At 33.9% G+C, this 22,594-nt stretch overlaps 2 protein-coding genes across 2 annotated transcripts; both read right to left on the minus strand.

Annotated features, from left to right (window-relative positions):
• Positions 1 to 2,925: 2,925 nt before the first annotated feature.
• Positions 2,926 to 6,205, minus strand: LOC101499996 (uncharacterized). Its single transcript, XM_027334498.2, has 2 exons — positions 5,618 to 6,205; positions 2,926 to 5,472 (listed from the first exon to the last, which is right to left on the minus strand). Exon 2 carries the CDS (start codon positions 5,421 to 5,423, stop codon positions 4,470 to 4,472), a length of 954 nt encoding a protein of 317 aa, XP_027190299.1. The 5' UTR covers positions 5,424 to 5,472; positions 5,618 to 6,205; the 3' UTR covers positions 2,926 to 4,469.
• An 11,830-nt stretch (positions 6,206 to 18,035) lies between these two features.
• Positions 18,036 to 21,893, minus strand: LOC101490929 (uncharacterized). The gene is made up of 3 exons (XM_073369094.1): positions 21,315 to 21,893; positions 19,915 to 21,169; positions 18,036 to 19,081 (listed from the first exon to the last, which is right to left on the minus strand). The coding sequence occupies exon 2, from the start codon at positions 21,118 to 21,120 to the stop codon at positions 19,996 to 19,998; it is 1,125 nt and encodes a 374-aa protein (XP_073225195.1). The 5' UTR covers positions 21,121 to 21,169; positions 21,315 to 21,893; the 3' UTR covers positions 18,036 to 19,081; positions 19,915 to 19,995.
• Between the last annotated feature and the right edge of the window lie 701 nt (positions 21,894 to 22,594).

The raw sequence follows: 22,594 nt of genomic DNA on the forward strand, positions 1-22,594 counted from the left end.
ATCATTGGAGCAGTTTTATCAAGAATCATTCATGAATCCTTCTTGTAATTCCTCTCTAATCTCTATCTCTTTTATCTCTGTCATGAGTAACTAAACCCTATTTGTTAGGGATGAGTGTAACCAGATGAAACCCTTATTTTTCTGATTTGATTTCTAGTTATATGAATGAGTTTATTGAATTGTTTTTCTCATCTCTGTGCTTAATGCTTTTTATTGCATGATCAACATTAAAATGTTCTACGATTTGTATTTTGAAACGGAAGTGGACTTTACGAATGCTTGAGATGAGAAATTCATGAATTTGTAGTCTAGACATAGGTGCAGGTCATGAAACCAATTAAATTAGTTGCAAAGCAATAATTTACAAGAGAATAACTGAATAACTGAGCCCTGTGTTAAAGCCAATCGATTGGAAAGTCGATTTCCTGAGGGTTTTTCGTGAAAACAGTACTCTGGGCTTAATTCAATCGATTGGGAAATTGATTGAATGAATAACTGAGCCCCTGTATTAAAGCCAATCGATTTCCAAATCGATTTTGTCAAAAAGGTTGAGCTCCTGTAATGGCCAATTCGATTGGCAAATCGATTTTGTCAAAATGGTTGAGCTCCTGTAATGAATCCAATCGATTGCCAAATCGATTTTTGAGGAATAGCTTTTAATAGAATCGATTTGGGAATCGATTTCCCTGCATGTTTTTCTTAAAACTACATAAACTAACTCAATCACATTCACACACAACTCCAAAACATAACACTTAGCAATTTCCACACAATCACCACGACAACTTGAGTTTCGAAACAGTTTTACAATCAATTTCACTTACACACAATTTGTTCCAAAACATAGACACTTAGTACAATCATCACAATCACAATGACATCTCAAGTTCAAACACTCAATCATACACTTGAATCAAACACGACTCGTGTGTCAAGCATCCTAATGCAATGCGTATATGCCAAAATGCATGGACTCGGAATTCCAAACCAAAACCCTCCTCGAAGGGCCGTAAATCATAATTGTACCGCCTATCGCAGGCCAAAGTACCAATTACCGAGGTGCCACCTATCACGGGTCTGCACGATTTACTAAAAAGCGTAAACCATAAACGTACTGCCTATCACGGGCCCGTATCGTTTACCGATGTGCCACCTATCACGGGTCTGCACGATTTACTAAAAAGCGTAAACCATAAACGTACTGCCTATCACGGGCCCGTATCGTTTACCGATGTGCCACCTATCACGGGTCTGCACGATTTACTAAAAAGCGTAAACCATAAACGTACTGCCTATCACGGGCCCGTATCGTTTACCGATGTGCCACCTATCACGGGTCTGCACGATTTACTAAAAAGCGTAAACCATAAACGTACTGCCTATCACGGGCCCGTATCGTTTACCGATGTGCCACCTATCACGGGTCTGCACGATTTACTAAAAAGCGTAAACCATAAACGTACTGCCTATCACGGGCCCGTATCGTTTACCGATGTGCCACCTATCACGGGTCTGCACGATTTACTAAAAAGCGTAAACCATAAACGTACTGCCTATCACGGGCCCGTATCGTTTACCGATGTGCCACCTATCACGGGTCTGCACGATTTACTAAAAAGCGTAAACCATAAACGTACTGCCTATCACGGGCCCGTATCGTTTACCGATGTGCCACCTATCACGGGTCTGCACGATTTACTAAAAAGCGTAAACCATAAACGTACTGCCTATCACGGGCCCGTATCGTTTACCGATGTGCCACCTATCACGGGTCTGCACGATTTACTAAAAAGCGTAAACCATAAACGTACTGCCTATCACGGGCCCGTATCGTTTACCGATGTGCCACCTATCACGGGTCTGCACGATTTACTAAAAAGCGTAAACCATAAACGTACTGCCTATCACGGGCCCGTATCGTTTACCGAGGTGCCACCTATCACGGGTCTGCACGGTTTACTAAAATAACGTAAATTGTAAATGTACCGCCTATCACAGGCCAAAGTACTATTTACCAAGGTGCCACCTATCACGGGTCTGCACGGTTTACTAAAATAACGTAAATTGTAAATGTACCGCCTATCACAGGCCAAAGTCCTATTTACCAAGGTGCCACCTATCACGGGTCTGCACGGTTTACTAAAAAGAACGTAAATTCTAAATGTACCGCCTATCACAGGCCAAAGTACTATTTACCAAGGTGCCACCTATCACGGGTCTGCACAATTTAAAAAAAAAAACGTAAACCATAAACGTACTGCCTATCACGGGCCCGTACCGTTTACCGAGGTGCCACCTATCACGGGTCTGCACGGTTTACTAAAAAGAATGAAAATGCATGAGCATATACTGACTCCATCCACGAAAATCATTAACCAAATGCAGATATTAAAAGATTCCCCATTTTTAATACTCATTTAACTTAAACGATTTTCACAACAAACATTAAGTAAACAAGACATTAAGAGATTCCCCATTCTTAATATTCATTTAACTTAAACGATTTTCACAACAAACATTAAGTAACCAAGCCATTAAGAGATTCTCCATTCTTAATACTCATTTAACTTAAACGATTTTCACAACAAACATTAAGTAACCAAGACATTAAGAGATTCCCCATTCTTAATACTCGTTTAACTTAAACGATTTTCACAACAAACATTAAGTAACCAAGACATTAAGAGATTCCCCATTCTTAATATTCGTTTAACTCTAATGGTTTTCAAATTACACACAAAACAAACTCAAACATATTATCAAATTCAATGCACGATCCACACCAAAACACATCAATTCATTTCTCCACAAAATCCAACCATACACATATCAAATTTCACCAGTATTAATTAAGAACACGTCAAATACGACGAACACAAATTATCAAATTTCATAAGCATGAATTATGAACATGTCAAACTTCATTTACTCAAATTCATACACCAATGGGTTAAATTCATTTTCCGCGAAACATTCATCAATATCACCAAAACCTAACTCTAAGATTTTACCCATAAAGCCTTAAATTCATTTTCCCCAAATCAACACTTTAACCCTAACAAAATTCTTTTGCACACAACCACAGATAAGTCCCTAAATGCAAACTAGAAGTTTGGAAGAATCTCTTACCTTCACGTTAGCTTTAACGTGCGATTACGGTACCGCGAGTAAATCTGGTAAAATCTCCGCTCGCAACGTCGCTTCCAAAGTTGGTTTCCTAGCACCGTAGCATGGTAGTGAACAACTTTCCCTTCTATCTCTTTGCGAAACGAAGTTTAGATCTAGATGAAACGGGGAGGTTTGTGTTTGACAGTTTTGAAATCCCTAATACCGTTTTTCTTCGTTTTCGAAACAACGAGGAAGTATGAAGCTGAGAAATCCTTGCTTTCTTACCCACTAAACCTTGGGTTTCTATTCTTAAACAAAAGGAAGAAGCGAAAATGATAATGGAAGAAGGAGGAAGAAGGGGGGTCACGCGAGGCAGAGGAAGAAGATGAATTTTGTTTTCTTTCTTTCTTACCCTTTTCCTTTCTTTCTTTTTCCTTCCTTTCTATTTCTTTTCTTTCTATTTCCTTCTCTTTTCCCTCCACACAAACATATATATATATATATTTATATATATTAATTACTTTTAACAAATATCTCCAAATATCTAGATATTTATTAAAATTACCATTTCACCCATAAGGCATTAAATTCTTCGTAAAGGATTCACCGTACTTATTTAATTTATTTATTGACGAGTAATTTTAATCGGGCATCAAATATCTTTTTGGTCATATAAACTCCAAAATATTAATCACTTTGGCTAAAAAGCCTCCGAGTTCAATACCAAAATACACTAAAATACATAAAGTATACTTTAAAATTATGGGTCTTACATCGTGCGTCTGTTTTGCCCGATCAAAACCCTAATATTTGGTCTCACGTTTCCTTGTTGTCCGGTCAAAAGTCAGAGTCAACTTCCTGAGTTTGTGGCGCAGGTTTTGGGGGCTTGGAGCGCACGTTTCTGAGGGCCACTACTTGGAGCGCACGTTCTGGTGATCCATGTATTTCTCAGATCCAGTTGAGGATTTCCTCTATAAATAGAGGGTTCTCCCCCGTGGGAAAATCACACCAAAAAAAGCTCTTCGTATCTGAGGCTTTTCTCTCTTCTCCCCCTTCTTACTGCTTCATCTCTTTCTTCTCTTTCAAATGGTCATTGTGCCATATTACGAGTGTCAGTCGCAAGACTGACATATTGAGGGTGTAATTCTAGAACGGTTTTCTACAGTGCATTAGAACTTCGATACAGAGTATCTGGACTGTTTTATACTGGGGACTTCGTGGTTGATAGTATGCCTTGCACAATTTTGAGCAATTCCTCGAAACGTCTTAAAGAGAGCGACCTAGTACGCGACTCAACCCAGTAATATTTTCGGTGGCATAAATTGTTTTCAAAGGTTTTTGAATTTCAAAAACAACACTTTTTACCGAGGAAACACTCGATTCTCAATGCTATACATCAAAATCACAGGCCGTTGAACCAACGATGACTTTGGCAGCATTACTGTCTGCAAGAAGAATTCCATTCCAACCTTTAATTTCTTCTCTGATGTCTTAAGCAAAGTTGGAGTCTTTTTAAACATTTGCAAGCACTCATCTTTAGAAAACCCAAAATCCTGAATGGAATCCATCTTCCTCCTAAATGTTTTAGAGCTCCAACCAGCTAAGGTATGAAGCGCGTGAACCAACATTCTTGAAGTTTCTTCGAAACCCAAGTCTACAGCTTGTAAAACATAGTTCCTAATAGTACATTGTGCGGCAATCAAAAGTCTCGTCTGACATTTGAGTAGAATCAAAAGCTGATCACCAAAAATTCTCTGTCTCTCTAGGAAAGCGACATTGGCGACAAAAAGTTGGTACTTTGGGAGAACCCAACCACATTTGCAAAAAACATAAATAAAATCTTTGTCGTTGCAAACAATTTTTCGAATGACTTCGACAGAGAGTACCAATGTTTTGTTCAAACTAGCAGTCAAAATGGTGGGATTTTTGGAAATGAAATCGCATAAATTCGAACATTGGAAACCCAATTGTTGAAAGAAGTGAATTTTAGGTTTTAGGGTTTTATCAACATCTGAGAAGAGTACTTGAGCTCTCTGACGAATGATAGAGTGAATCTGAGATTCGGAGAATCCAATTTGTTTGAAAAAGTTGAGGACGGATAAGGGCTTTTGAGGGAGGGTGTGAGATGAAATGCGTTTAGAGATATAAAGGGATTGAGATTTGGGGAAATTGAAATTGGAATTGAGGAAATCCTGGAAAATAGTGGTTTGATTTGGGGTTGATAAAGAAGCAGTAGAAAATGAAAAGAGAAAGGGATGAAGTGAGTAATTGAAAGGAGAATAAAAAAGAAGAGAACGTAACTTGAGGGATTGCATTGCTAGAATAATAATCAAATTAGAGAAAGACCGAGCTCTTCAAGACATCCTGTAATTAAAAGAAGACTATTCAATAATTTTCTTACCAGACCACTCTAGGGTAAAGAATGAAAATAAATTCTAGTTCTTATATGAACATGCGACAAAACCAATGTTAGTGAATTACAAGACTTGGGGGAAGATAAATAGAGGACCTCAATGGTTGATTCAATCTTTGTCCAAACAATCTCAAAAGTTTCAATATGCAGTTTCTGATCCAAATGGCCATCACAATCTTCAGTTGTGCTTAATTTCAGTCTCTTTGCACTCCGAGAAGGAGAAAGCTCATTTCTCTTGCGACATTTTCCCTGCCCTTCTGATGTTCTATCTTTTCTCCGAGGTGAAGCTTTATGAAGAATAAAGAATGGCTACCAAAACAAAACAAAACAAAAACAAATGAGGACTGAATCAGCACTCCACCCGTAGTAGCAACTAGCAAGCAGGGTTGGACATCGGGTCGGGTACGGTCGGATTCGGGCCAAAACACCAAAACAGATTCAATCCGCGGGTGGTAACTATTAGCCCAATCTCATCTGTTTTTTATTTCGGGCCATCGGGTGATGGTTGTGAGTGGATGGGTAAAAATGGGTTTAAAAGGAGAGTGAGAGTGAGGCTGAGAGACGAGAGTGAGCCTTGAAAACGGCGAAAGTGTGAGGTGGCGAAACCGTGAGGCGGAACGGTGAGGGTGAGGATGACAGGGAGGGTGAACAAAACCGAGTAGAACTTCTTACCTTATATTTTCAATTTTTAATTCATATTTTAGGTAATTGGGTTTGATGTATGGGCTTGTGGTGGCTGAGTCAATCAGCCCAAACCTCTTTTCTTTGCCGGACAACAAATATTAATAATAATAATAATAATAATAATACTAATAATAATAATAATAATAATAATAATAATAATAATTAATAAGCAAATTTACTCTTATTTTTATAGTTTTTTTTTTTTAAACGAGTATGATAATGATTAATAAAAGGGTATCTAGTGGGTGACGTGATGGAACCGTTGATTCGGCGGCGATATTCACGGCGTTAAGCGGGTTGAGAATCGGTGATGGGTTCAAAATGTAGGGTTAGTGACGATGACGAGTGTGAGATAAGGGCTCAAGTTCTTAATTTTACAATCTTATCTGATTTTATTAAAAAAATTAATTTTAAAAAATCATAAACTTAGCGTCGGCCGATCCGACTCTACATATTAATATAAAAAATTAAATAAATAAACTAGCGTCTGTCTTATTTTACTTAGCGTCGGCCCATTCGATGCTACTTAGTAACAAAGTTGCAAAATATAATTTGATGCCTTAGCGTCGGCCAAGCTAACGCTACACCGACGCTAGTTAGCGTCAGAGTCGGGAGCCTACGCTAAATATGGCAGCTAAAATGCAATTTTCTAGTAGTGATTAGAAACTAGTTGAAAAAAAATCACGAATCTCCCATTTTTTTTTACATACATTTACAATCAAACTACACAACTATTCTTTTGAGTGAAATTGTGATATTATTATTAACATAAACAAAGATTGTTATTGTATCAATTTCTATGATTATGAGTTTGTGTTTGAGGGAAAATGATATTTTGTAAAGGGTGCAGGGTGTGAGACGACGAGAGAGGGAGAAACGGTTGTCAGAGAGAATGAGATTGCAGAGGGAGGGAGCGAGAGGTGGCAGGGAAGAAAGTGACATATATTTTTATCTGAGGACTATTAATCATTTCTTTTATTCTCACATACACATACCATTCTCGCTTGATATGATCTATATATAAAAAAAAAAAATTGCGGTAACTCTTAATAAACCCAAATTCAAAATCAATACAAAAAATTGTCATATGGTGCTGAAACACAATGTCTCCCTAAGATGACGTTTGTTTCAAAAGAAAATTCAAATGTCATGGTTAGGGTTGTGTTTTTGTGGTTTGTAAGAGAGATTAGCCACAATAAAATGAGTGTTTATTTGTGTGTTTGATGGATAACAAGGTAAGAACTAATTATTTTTTGTTTTCATCATGCTGCATATATGATCAATAGTTCAGATCATAAAATGAGTGTATTGTTGGATTGGTATTCTAATTTCAAATGATAGTTATATATGAGTGCTTTATTTTGGTCTAAACTATGAAAATCTAAATAATAAGATTTGGCGTAAATGTGAGTTTCATGATGCCACGTAGTGTATAAGTTACGAATAAATTACAAATAGTGATTGTTTTTAGTAGTTATTTTATTCAATTCGATTTTTGGTTATGAATAAATTAGAAATCATTCTTTCACATTTCAATTCAATTTTGTCCCAATTTATTCTTGAGGTTTAAGTATTTTTAATGGAATTTATGCTACTCGAAAAAGGTATTAAAATATGTTTTTCATAATAAAAAAATTTATTAATCTAAGTCTCCAATATAAATATATACACAGTATTGGTAAAAGATAGTACATGTGATGATGAAATTACTTAATTCTATATTTTATAGGATATCTTTATTATTTGATATTAATGATATTAATTTAATTTTAATTCTTGAGCTTGGTTGCTTTGTATTAGTTAGTCTGTTAACTGAAAAGTCCATATACCAGCAAATTTTATTTGATGGTATAAATACTCAGTTTTTGGCTTTTTTATCAATTAATAAAATTATGAGGTAATTTTAGTAAATAACATGGTATCAGTTGTCAAATACTAATTTTAGTCATCTCTTTATCTTCTTTCCTTCTTCGTTCTTCCTTTCTTTATGTTTCCTTTTTTCCATGGCCGACATACCTCACTTACCGTCGCCTCCTCCTACTTTTGATCCTCCTCATCCAAATTGAGATCCCAACAGTCTCTTTTACGTTCATTCCAATGAGAATCTGTCTCGTATATCGGTGTCTCCCATTTTGGATGCTTCAAACTATAATGCATGGGCTCACGCGATGTAAGTTTCTCTTGAAATGAAAACAAATATGGTTTTATTGATGGTTTGGTCAAGAAACCATACCTTACAACTTAAGGTTTCTCGGTCTTGAAACGTTGCAATACTCTTGTTCTTTCTTGGCTCTATCATTCCATTTCCTCTGATATTGTCAGTAGCATTCTATGAATTGATGACGCATCTGTTGTTTGACAAGAACTCAAGAACCAATTTTATCAAGTTGGTTTCATTAGAATATCTCAAATAACTTCAGATTTGTCCACCATTAAACAAGGGGGTTTTACAACTCTCAAGAAGATCTATGATGAACTCTTCAATTTTAGACCCATTCCTTCTTGCACTTCTTCCTCTAATAGATGTTGCAACACATTCAATGCGGTAACTCAATATCGTGATCATGAATTGATTCTTTATATTTTACAAGGTCTTAAGGGCAGTTACTCAAGTGTTCGTTCCCAAATTCTTCTTCTTGATCATCTCTCTCCCTTTACTAAAGTTTACTCGACAATTGTTCAACAAGAACGCCAATTACAAATTGGTCTTTTGTCCAAACCAATTATTTTAGCTATTGATTCTTGAATTTTTTTTAATAAACCTTCCAATGGTAAACCTAAATCCACCTTTAAACCCAATTCTGGAAAACCTCAAAACCCTAGATTGTGCACTAATTGCAAGAAAACCAATCATACTATTGAGATGCTTCTTTCTCCATGGTTTTCCCCTAGGTATTAAATAGAGAAAACCGTTCATAATGTCGAATATTTTCCTCGTGAATCTACTAAATCTCTTTCCCCTTTCACCAAGGAGCAAATTCAAGCGTTGTTAACTTTCCTACCATCATCTACTTCAACAAGCACTCCTCAAGTTTCGAATCTGATTAGCAATCATCAAGTTCATTATGCATCTTCTGATACAGGTAGACAACAAGGTAATCTTTCAATTGTGTGGATTTTGGATTCTGGTGCAGATGATCATTTTACTAATTTTTTTATCTTTGTATTCAATTTACAAATCTGTTCTGCCAATTTCTGTCAAACTTCATAATGGAAATTTTACTCAAGCTTCAATAAGTGGAACTATTCTTTTAAATGAATCCTTAATCTTACACAATGTTCTTTATATTCCTTTGTTTTCTTTCAATATTATTGTTGTCCGTAAACTCAATCTACATGCATATACTTTAACCTTTTCTCATGATTCATGTGTGATTTAGGATTTGAATACTTTGAAGATGACCGGTAGTGCTATCCTTAGGAATGGACTTTATGAATTTGTTCACCCTATATATACATCTAATGTTGTAGCAAACAATATTCCTTCTATCAATGTTGTAAATACTATTTCCATAGTTTTTTCCTTTATAGCATGTTTGACATTATAGGCTCGGTCATCCTTCTTCCACTTGTTATACCAATGTAGCTATTGATATGAAACATTGTGATGTCTGTCATTATTCAAAACAAAAGAAATTGTCTTTTTCTAATAGTGCATATGTTTCTTCTTTTATCTTTGATATTGTGCATGTTGAAAAATGGAGTCCTACTTCTACTACTTCTTTACATCGTCATAACTTTTTTTAACAATTAAGGATGATAAATCTAGATTCACTTGGATTAGATTGATGAATGCTAAGCATGAAACCATAAATCATCTTATTACTTTCGTTCATTATGTTGAAGCTCAATTTAATAAAAAAAAGTCAAAATTATTCGTTCGAATAACGGTCCTGAATTTTCCATGGTTTACTTTTTCAATAGTAAAGGCATTATTTATCATAATTCTTGTGTTGAGACACCTCAACAACATGTGGTGGTTGAGAGAAAACATCAACATATTTTAAATATTGCTAGGAGCCTTTTATTTCAATCTCATTTACCTATTTCTTTTTGGTGTTATTTTGTTGCACATGTTGTTCACATTTTAAATTTACTTCCCTCTATCAAATTACAGAATGTATCTCCTCATTTTTTTATTGCATAATAAAGAACCTATTGTATCTCATTTAAGAGTTTTTGGTTATTTGTGTTTTGCCTCAACTATTTATGCTAATAGAACAAAATTTCAACCTCGTGCTAGAAAATGCATTGTACTAGGACATAAAGATGGAGTAAAGGGTTATGTTTTATTTGACTTGGATATTAAACATATTTTTTTTCAAGACATACGGTATTTTATGAAAACATTTTTCCTTTTCATAAACAACATTCTACTCAGTCACATACTCATAGCTCTCAACTTCTTTTGCCTATCAATCATAACACTTTTGACTAATCTTGTGATATTGAAGGTGTTGATCCTTTCTTTTGTCCTACACAATTGCCTAATCATGAGAAATCTCATGATTCTCCTAATTTTGATATGCATTTTGATATTCTTGTTGCTACTTAAATGATATTCCCCTTGTTATGAATGAATTTGTTTTTAATACTGCATTTGCCCCTCAATTTGTTGTATGTGCTTCTACAAGAGTAAGAAATGTTCCCGGTTACTTACAAGAGTATGAATGTAATATTGCTCCTGCCCCTAGATCTTTCAATAATACTATATCAAGTAATCCTCATTCCTTAAACTATTTTTTATCTTATGACAATGTCTCCGAACTTATAGATCTTATTTATTTGCTTTATGTTTTATTCCTGAACCTCGTTCTTATAAACAAGCAATTAAATTTGATTGTTGGAAACTTTCTATGAATCAAGAAATTCAGACTCATGAACTTCATAAAACTTGGGAATTAACTGATTTCCTTGATGGTAAAGATCTTATTGGTTGTAAATGGGATTTTAAAACCAAACTCAACTTTGATGGTTATTGGAAGGCACAAGGTTAGACTTGATTCTAAAGGATATACTCAATTGGAAGGAGTAGATTATTTAGAAATATTTACTTCTGTAATTAAAATGACTATCGTTAGACTTGTTTTGGCTATTTCTGCTACTAAACAATGACATTTATATCAATTAGATGTCAATAATGCTTTTTTACACGGGGATCTTCATGAGGATGTCGACATGCAACTTCTTCCTTGTTTTACCCCTCATAAACCAAATTTAGTTTGTCAATTTACGGTTTAAAACAAGCTAGTCAAAATTGGAATCATAAACTAACTTCTGCTCTCTTATCTTTGGGATATATTCAATCTATTTCTGATTATTCCTTGTTTGTTAAATCCTATAATACTCATTTCACTTTTTTGTTGGTTTATGTAGATGATATCGCTCTCATTGGCAATGATTCACAAGAAATACAATATGTCAAGTCTTTTCTTCACTATCAATTTCGAATCAAAGACTTAGGCTCTCTCAAATATTTCCTTGGGTTTGAGGTTGCTCAATTATCAAAGGGCGTTTGTCTTAATCAACGCAAATATGTTATGGAACTCTTGGATGATATGGGACTTCTCAACTGCAAGCCGGTTTCTACCCTTATGCTACCTAATATGAAGTTATCTAAAGATGATGGCAATCTTTTCCCTGACAACAAGCTTTATCGAAGATTGATTGGTCGCTTGCTCTACTTAACTAACACTAGGCATGATCTCTCATTTCATGTTCACAAGCTCAATCAATATGTTTTCAACCCAATGCACTCTCATTATCTTGTTGCAACCAAAATTATGCACTACATTAAAGGCTGCCCTAGAAAAGGGCTTATATTTCTCTTCATCTTTTCCTTTCCAATTGATTGCCAGCAGTGATAGCGATTGGGTTGCTTGCCCCGATTCCAGAAAATCTACTACTGGTTTGCTCATCTTCCTTGGGTCATCACTTATCTCATGGAAATCCAAAAAGCAAACAGTTGTTTCTTGTTTTTCTTTAGAAACGGAATACCACGCTTTGGCACACACCACTTGTGAAATTCAATGGCGCTTATATATTCTTAAAGACCTTCATATTCCTGTTAAATTCCCTATTTCAATTTTTTGTGACAACAATTTTGCAATACAAATTGCTCAAAATCCTATTTTTCATGAGCACACAAAGTACATCGAGCTCGATTGTCATCTAGTTCATGAGAAAATTCAAAATGGCACCATCTATCTTATGTTTGTTCCTTCTATTGTCCAATACAAAGGTGTTGCCTCCCTCTTCTTTTCAATATATTGTTTCCAAGCTCAACCTTATTGATATCTACGGTTCGAGCTTGCGAGGGGCTGATGAATTTACTTAATTTTATATTTCATAGGATATCTTTATTATTTGATATTATTGTTATTAGTTAGTTTTAATTATTGGGCTTGGTTGCTTTGTATTAGTTAGGTTATTAACTGATAAATAACTCGTGACACATGATTTTATATACAAGAAAATTAATTATTCTCACCTACAATTACAATTCCTTATTCTAATAGGTTAAAATTTTGAAATAAATGTATAAGTTCATATGACTTTTAAAAATGAATATTTTGTACTTTAAAAGTTATTTTTTATTTGAAAATAGATATGCTTTTTTATTTACTAAAAAAATACATATGCTTTGACTGATATATATTATGTAAAAGAGAGATAAGTGCATTAAATATATTCTATATTTGTTAGAATTTATTACTAATAATGAATCTATACTACAAATATATATCTATCATATAAAAATTTCATATTTAATTTGTAAGAGAGTTAATTGTATAAATGCATTCCATATTTGTTAGACTTATAAACGTGCGTCATGATTTTTAACATTTAAAAGAAAACGGACAAAGAAAAACATCCTTTCACGACAAAAAGTAAATAATAGTGGTGCACAGATTTCATAATCCGAATTTATGGTAGACAAAATTTATAATAAATTTATAAAAATGTTTTTCTCATTTGGTTTTCATAGTCTTTTTTAGTACATAAGAGGGTTAAAGGTTTAAAGAAGAAAAAAAAAGGAAAAGCTAATAAACTAAACTTACACTCCAAAGTATTTAAGTTTCAGAAATATATAATATTATATATAATGTTCAATATGTACAGTTTTTTTTAACAAAAAAAATTATATAAAATGATGAACAAAAATAACAAAGGAACTTATCTTAAACTGAAACACTATGTCATCCCTTTATATTTGTTAATTTAAAAAAAAAAATACACCAAAATAAATTAAAATATTTATTAATTTATTAAATATAATAATACTAGTGTTAGGCCATGCCAAGCGCATGACTTCGATCAATCAAATGATATAATTTATATTCACATTTATATCTTATATAGATTATAAATAAATAAAATATTGTATATTGCAAACAAAAAAAACAAAATATATAATATTATATATAATAAAAAAATAAAAAGTGTGTTCAAATTATAATTTAAAATGGATATCATAAATAAAGTTATGTTGTTTGGGATAGTTGATTACACATTATCAAAAACTTCGTGATAAACTACATTATTATTGTCCAAGTGAGTGATTGTAATTTTTGTTCCATATCACAACTCAACAGATTGATCAATATTCCTCATTAACATTATAGGACAACCTACTTTAAGTGTCAACTTGTGATTTCTTAATATCGTGGAGGAATTCAACAGTGAACTATTGATTTTGTAGATCATTCACATCAAATTTACATATTGAATTTGAACTCAAATATTACCTTTCTTCACCTGGAATCAATGACAAAAGGGTATTGTTGACATGCTCAACAATATTCAAAGTTGGAGCAAAGATCCCTCGTTCCTGAAAAAATGCAACACTATGCATGTTCTTTAAAGTGTCAAGATAAGCGAAATCTATATGGGCGCGTATGGGATCAATTGAGTCATGTATAAGTAAATTATCTGAAATTTTAACACATATCTCGCCATTCTCGTCGGTAGAATCGTCTCCATCCCCTATTGAAAGAATCCAATCAACAAAGTGAAGTAACAATGTCAATTGTCAATTATAAGGAAGGGAGTTTGAATTATAATTGTCCTTTTTTAAAAATTCTTGTTAAAAACTGAAGTGTTTAACTCAAGATTGATCTTGATTATAAACGAAGAATGTTCTTGGTTAGTAAAAAAAATATATATTAATTTATCAATATAAAAACTTATTGGAAGACAAAAAGTAAATAGAGATAAGGAAAGAGAGATAACACAAGGATATATCATGGTTCACACAACACGAGTTACGTCCAGTCCTCACAATTGTGAGATTTTCCACTAAGTGCTCAAAGCAAGAATATTCTTGGCTTTCACACAGTTTTCATAGATCAATCTTGATCTATTACAAAGTTCTACCTTTCTACCTAGAAAGGATTTTCATAGGTCACATTACATTATTTCAGAAAGGATTTTACAAGCTGCCTTTTAAATCATAGAAGGATTTTTAAACCTTTTGCTTAGTTATCACCAAAATATTAATTTGGGATTTTGTCTCAACACAAAGTTCTTGATATCACATTGTTCATCGGATATGGCAGAAACATGTAGCTGCATATTGGTCGTCAACCTCAACATTTTACAATACTTTTATAAGATCAAAGTGTTGATAGAAACAACAAGTATGTCTGGTCTTGAACCTCTTCAAACTACAAGCAATAGATGTCCAAAATCACCACCAAATACAACTGCAATTCCACCAAATGGTTTGCTTTTGTGTTTGTTGTTTACCCCAATGGAATATTTAATATAGAGTGGATTGTACAACTGCTTGGTAGTACCAATGATGCAATGCTACTTGAGGCTATATTAAGGATTATGGGTCATTTTGAACGCAAACCAATAAACAATATTTTCCAGATAAAAGTTTTCCCCGTTCCTCCATAACCGTATAAAAAGAAAAGTCCACCATATCCAGACTCCACATAACCAATAGTTTGATCATATACACCTTTTTGTTCAGTAGTAAACACGTTTATAAGTTCAGAACGATACCTAGTCAACTCATCCCTATCATAATTGAGTTGGTCTCCAATAAATTTATTTCTTAAATCATCTATGACTGACATATCCGATAATAGCATGGATTTGAGATTCTTAAGAGACATTCCATTTGTGTGCAGTAGTTTCTCTATTTCAACTAAACAAATATTCTTCAATTCTTTCTTGCGAATTGGGAAATCTGTAAAAAAAAAAGTTGTATATAATTAGCGTCATAATATAGATGTACGAATCAAAACAAATTAAACTAGTGAAGACGCCATCAATCATTTTTCGACTTTGACAAAGACCAACATTCCCATCACATCTTATTGGTACAAAATTATCAGATTTAATAATTGTTTCAAAAATCATTATATTTTTATTGAAAAGAATTGAAAAATAATAATTATAATTACCAACCATGACCTCAGATTTGAATCAACTACGTAAGAATTTGATGGGGGATTGAAACCATATGCATTATATGTTATGATATATTGGTCTACTAGTTTGATTCTAGTATCAACAGTGAAGTTAACAATGTAATTCTGACCTGAAGTCCTTAACGCAAACTCATTAGGAATAACACGAAAATATACATATATAAGTTAGAAACTATCTTATTATGATAAGAAGAAAAATGATATGTAGTATGATATGCTTTTTCACGAATAAATCATAAAAGCTAAAATTTTAAGTTAGAAAAATTAACAATATATCAAGATAGTGGATTGAAATAGTCAAACCAATAAAAAAATGACAAATATAGCATCTTGTCTTTCGTTACTGTCTTTCATCGTAACATTTATCAGTTTTTGTATACTAATATATTAGTATAATATTATATTTATTATTTTCCCAGAGTATGATTGAATCAATTAGTATTAGTATACTAATTTATTATTATATTATTATAAGTAGTGGTATATAGTACTACTCTATATCAAGGTATAAGAAAAATGAATTAAATAAATTTAATGTATTTGGTCTATATTTTTATATTATTTGACTTATTTATCTTATATTTTAAACTAAATATGTTTTGTTTGTAATATTTCCACCTAAAACATATCATTTTAATAATATTAATTTTATTATGTCTAGTTTTTCTGATAAAAGATGTGGGATATGTAAATAATATTTTAGGTATTTTTTTATTACTCGCAAAAAAACAATTTTTGGTGGTTGTATTAATATGTTTTTTCGGTATGGTTTAATCTTCGGTAAATTCAAATATGGTTGTTTATCGGAATGACATCATTATAAAGTATTGACTTGAAATATTCTGAGTTTTCCTCCTAATTGGCTCATTTTAGATCCTCATCATAAAGGGACTGAGATTTGGGGAAATTGATATTGGAATTGAGGTAATCGTGGAGAAAAGTGGAATTGCCCAATGCTTCCTGTAAAGAAGTGTGCAAAATACAACATCATCAAGAGATCGTTATTATGCTTCTTGATAGTGCTCCCCCTTGTACGCTATCAACAATGGCTCTGCATTTTCTTTAAATCTTGATATCTACTTGTCCAAGAACATATCCTCAGACAAACATAACAGATGAATAAAGCTTGGAACCTTCTTACATAGATTTTGTGATTTCAAAAGCTGAAAAACTATATACCGAGGAAACACTCAATCCTCGATGTTATACATCAAAATCACCGGTCGTTGAATCAATGCTGACTTTGGCAACATTACTATCTCCAATAAGAATTTCATTCCAGCCTTTAATTTCTTCTCTGATGTCATAAGCATAGTTAGAGTATTTTAAAACATTTGCAAGCTCTCATCTTTGGAAAACCTGAAACCCAGAATGGAATCCATTTTTCCCCTAAATGTTTTAGGACTCAAACCAGATATGGTATGAAGCGCGAGAACAAACATTCTTTAATTTTCTTCGAGACCTAAGTCTACAACTTGCAAAACATGGTTCCTAATAGAAGATTGTGTGGCAGTCAAGAGTCTCGATTATTGTTTGAGTAGAATCAAAAGCTTATCACCAAAAATTCTACATGTCTCTAGGAATAAGATCTTTGTCGTTGCAAACAATTTTCCGAACATTGAAAATCCAATTGTTGAAAGAGGTGAATTTTAGGTTATCGGGTTTTATCAACATCTGAGAAGAGTATTTGAGCTCTCTGACAAATAATAGCGTGAATCTAAGATTCAGAGAATCGAATTTGTTTGAAAAAGTTGAGGACGAATATGGGCTTTGGAGGGAGGGTGTGAGATGAAATGCGTTTAGAGATATAAAGGGATTGAGATTTGGAGAAATGGAAATTGGAATTGAGGAAATAGTGGAGAATAATGGTTTGATTTGGAGTTGATAAAGAAGCAGTAGAAAATGTAAAGAGAAAGGGATGAAGTGAGTTATTGAAAGAAAAAAAAAAAAGAGAACGTAATCAATTATAAGAGATGAAAAGAAAAGGGGTTTAAGAGTTTTTAGAGTTGAAATGTCACATTTGAATTTGAAAGCAAGAAAAATAAAACAATACGGATCGAAAAGGGAAAAAAAAGAGAAAGAAGACCTTTAGCAGTTGTTATTACAACTCCACTCTGATTTGTGACTTGTGGGTTTACGCGTGTGGGTAGGAAAAGTGTTTTTGTTTTCAAAAAGGTGTTTTCACCGTTCAGCATTTAGATTGTAGCAGCAAATACATTTATGTGCATATTTGATTTTGTGGTGTAAACAAACATACTTAAATTCAACTTCCAATTAATTTTCAATTAATAATGTTGTTAATAAGTGGGCTGAATTTAATTATTTTAATTATTGAGTTAGATTAAATTAATTTTAAATAAAATGTTTATCAAATTAAACTAAATTCATACAATTAAATTAATTTTGAATTAAAAGTGAATGAAACCATACACAACATTAGTAGTTCATGTTTAGACCCTACTTCTTGTCAACCAAATTCCAAAGTGTATAGACCAAATTAAGACGACACATTACACAAATTAAGACCAAATTAAGATCCCACTTGATAAAAATAAAAACTGAAGATGGCCAACATATACATAGTAAACTCCTAGAAAGCTTGGCAAGAATAATATGGGAAACGTTAAAATATGCACCTAAAATCTATGACAGATAAACTAAAAAACAATAGAGAGCAAATACTAGCATGTCAATAGTAAAGAACAACCTTCAATTCTTCTTCTACCTTCTCTGAGGATCCACTGTTGAGCAACAAACCAATTGTATCCAAAATGGTCTACTTTTCAACTTCCTTTTTCTCTCTTGATGTTTGCAGGATATTGCTGGTGAGTTCCACTCCAGTTTGTTACCTTGGCAACATCAAGTGTATCATCATGCACATGAAGTGGATCAATAACATTCATGTCTTCCTTTTCCTGCAAAACCTCGACATCTCTACAAGTCGTGAACTGTACCTCATGTGCAGATTCTTCCTGAGCCTCGTTTGAGATTATAGACGAGTTTACTTCTAGAGGAAATTCGTTTTGGGACGGCAAAGTAAGGAGCTCGGATCCCTTCTTTCCTCCGGATTACCATCTCCATCACCAACTTCATGATCCAAGAAAACTGAATTACTAACTACTATTTCAGAAGCTCCTTCGCATTTTTCGCCTACAATGTCATCAGTTGACTCCATAATTTCAACCATGTCTCTTTCTGATTTTACCTCATCACTTGACAAACCAGAAACGCCATCATCATGCACAATACACAGATCTTCGGTATTCAAATCTGCAACTGAACATTTTTATGGATCCACAAAGGAGGAGCCTGACAATTGACCTTGCAACCCCAACTATATTTCCCGCTTCAACATTTTCATTTTGCAGAATTTCAAGATTTTCAATTTGGAAGTCATTGCTCAAGTTGACAATTAATGGACTCATATCTGCAGCTGCGAAACAAATATCAAACACCATAAAACCACAGATAAGATACAAATCTTGGAGTGAGAGAGATATAACAAAAAAAAATGGCTATACTCAATATTGGTAGATTTTCATTAAATAAATATGTAGTTATCTGTGCTTCATCATAAAAGTACTTTTGGCATTTAAGGCATATACTACTGCTATTCTGGATATTTGAATCAATATACTTCCAAAAGTTTTAAACAAATGGAAACTCCCATTTTCTTGTTTCAATTTGAATATGCTTGCAACAAAGAAGTAGGAAAGTTTGAGAAAAAATTTAGATACATAAAATTGGTTACACAAGAATTCTCTAGTAATTCAGGACAGAGATGTTTAAAGATCCTAGTTTGTGTTTATTTGGATATTTCTTACTTCACTAAAATTTAAAAGTTAATACAACATATAAGCCTCAATAATTAATTAATTAATTAATCAAGATATGCTTTACATTCAAAGTTAGTGACAGTTTGATAAGTTGTTACCTGATATCAATACATAATTCCAATGCAACTATACAGAAGCAAATAACTCACAATGTTAAATACTTGTGATGGTCTTTTGTGGAAAAAGACAATTAAAAAATGGTGATTTAAGAGTCGAAACTCTAAAATGCACCTCGTACATGTTTTTGTTGCTAAAAGCCTAAAACAAATAAACTTTTTTTGAAATATATTTGATAATGGCTTATTGGTTTTGCAAACTCATATGCATAGAACAAAATTAAAATATAGCAGATACTAGTTAAGTAGGAAGGAACTGTTAGCATCAAAATCTGTATCTCATAGTAATTGGAAAGGAGGTAAACCATAAGTACCAACAAAGCTGTGATCCCCAAAATTGCTCAATGCTTCCTGTAAATAAGTGTGCAAAATACAACATCACCAAGGGATCGTTATTATGCTTCTTGATAGTGCTCCCCCTTGTACGCTATCAACAATGGCTCCGCATTTTCTTTAAACCTTGATATATACTTGTCCAAGAACATGTCTTCAGACAAACATAACACATGAATAAAGCTTGGAACCTTCCTACATAGATTTTGTGCTTTCAAAAGCTGAAAAACTCTATACCGAGGAAACACTCGATCCTCAATGCTATACATCAAAATCACAGGCCGTTGAACCAACGCTGACTTTGGCAGCATTACTGTCTGCAAGAAGAATTCCATTCCAACCTTTAATTTCTTCTCCGATGTCCTAAGCAAAGTTGGAGTCTTTTTAAACATTTGCAAACACTCATCTTTAGAAAACCCAAAACCCTGAATGAAATCCATCTTCCTCCTAAATGTTTTAGAACTCAAACAAGCTAAGGTATGAAGCCCGTGAACCAACATTCTTGAATTTTCTTCGAAACCCAAGTCTACAGCTTGCAAAACATAGTTCCTAATAGAAGATTGTGTGGCAGTCAAAAGTCTCGACTGTCGTTTGAGTAGAATCAAAAGCTGATCACCAAAAATTCCCCATCTCTCTAGGAAAGCGGCGTTGGCGACAAAAAGTTGGTACTTTGGGAGTATCCAACCACATTTGCACAAAACATGAATAAGATCTTTTTCGTTGCAAACAATTTTTCGAATGGCTTCGACGGAGGGTACCAATGTTTTGTTCAAACTAGCAGTCAAAATGGTGGGATTTTTGGAAATGAAATCGCATAAATCCGAACATTGGAAACCCAATTGTTGAAAGAGGTGAATTTTAGGTTTTAGAGTTTTATCAACATCTGAGAAGAGTATTTGAGCTCTCTGACGAATAATAGAGTGAATCTGAGATTCGGAGAATCCAATTTGTTTGAAAAAGTTGAGGACGGATAAGGGCTTTAGAGGGAGGGTGTGAGATGAAATGCGTTTAGAGATATAAAGGGATTGAGATTTGGGGAAATTGAAATTGGAATTGAGGAAATCGTGGAGAATAGTGGTTTGATTTGGGGTTGATAAAGAAGCAGTAGAAAATGAAAAGAGAAAGGGATGAAGTGAGTAATTGAAAGGAGAATAAAAAAGGAGAGAGCGTGACTTGAGGGATTGCATTGCTAGAATAATAATCAAATTAGAGAAAGACCGAGCTCTTCAAGACATCCTGCAATTAAAAGAAGACTATTCAATAATTTTCTTAGCAGACCACTCTAGGGTAAAGAATGAAAATAAATTCTAGTTCTTATATGAACATGCGACAAAACCAATGTCAGTGAATTACAAGACTTGGGGGAGGATAAATAGAGGACCTTAATGGTTGATTCAATCTTTGTCCAAACAATCTCAAAAGTTTCAATCTGCAGTTTCTGATCCAAATGGCCATCACAATCTTCAGTTGGGCTTAATTTCAGTTTCTTTGCACTCCGAGAAGGAGAAAGTTCATTTCTCTTGCGACATTTTCCCTTCCCTTCTGATGTTCTATCTTTTCCCCGAGGTGAAGCTTTATGAAGAATAAAGAATGGCTACCAAAACAAACAAAAAAAACAAATGAGGACTGAATCAGCACTCCACCCGTAGTAGCAACTAGCAAGCAGGGTTGGACATCGGGTCGGGTACGGTCGGATTCGGGCCAAAACACAAAACCGATTCAATCCACGGGTGGTAACTATTAGCCCAATCTCATCTGTTTTTTATTTCAGGCCATTGGGTGACGGTTGTGAGTGGGTGGGTAAAAACGGGTTGAAAAGGAGAGTCAGAGTGAGGCTGAGAGACGACAGTGAGCCTTGAAAACGGCGAAAGTGTAAGGTGGCGAAAACGTGAGTGGCGAAACCGTGAGCGGCGAGGGTGAGGGTGACAGGGAGGGTAAACAAAACCCAGCAGAACTTCTGACCTTATATTTTCAATTCCTAAGTCATATTTTGGGTAATTGGGTTTGATGTTGGGCCTTGGCTAAGTCAATCAGCCCAATCCTCTTTTTTTTTTTTTTTAATAATATGGACGGGCGGGTTCGATCACCGATAGGTCTAAATCACTCACTCGAACCCGACCAACTTATTCTTTATAAATCCAATGTTTCATTCGCACGAATTCGACTACCCGTCTCAACCTGACTGCGCCACGCAAATTCATCTCTTTTTTTCCTTGTTGCATGGCATTATTATTTATATAAAGCACTAAAGCAAAAAGAATTTAATGATTTTTTTTCTTTGCGATCCATTAAACAGTTTTCTCGACACTATCTAATGCACCACCTGTTATTGATGCCAAAACTTTACCATCCACCAGCTTGCTGATATTAACGGAAGAAGGTAAATCAAACTCGAACCTCCCATAAGTTGCAGCTGCTGATAGACAACTGTCTGGAAAATTAGAAATGTTTGAGTGGTCATCTTTCACGACATTGGTTGAATCTATCCATATGGTACTAGTCCTAAAGGTGACGCTGCTTTTGAAGTTCATAACCTGCAACATTCTAATTCCTACACTGAATCAAGTTATCAACAAGCCTCAAGGGAGAAAGAAGAACGCATAAAGAAATGTCAAGGTTATTGAGACAAAATCTCAAATTAATATTTTGATGATAACTAAA

The sequence above is a fragment of the Cicer arietinum genome, chromosome 5 (genome assembly GCF_000331145.2).
Source record: "Cicer arietinum cultivar CDC Frontier isolate Library 1 chromosome 5, Cicar.CDCFrontier_v2.0, whole genome shotgun sequence".
Lineage (NCBI taxonomy): Eukaryota > Viridiplantae > Streptophyta > Magnoliopsida > Fabales > Fabaceae > Cicer > Cicer arietinum.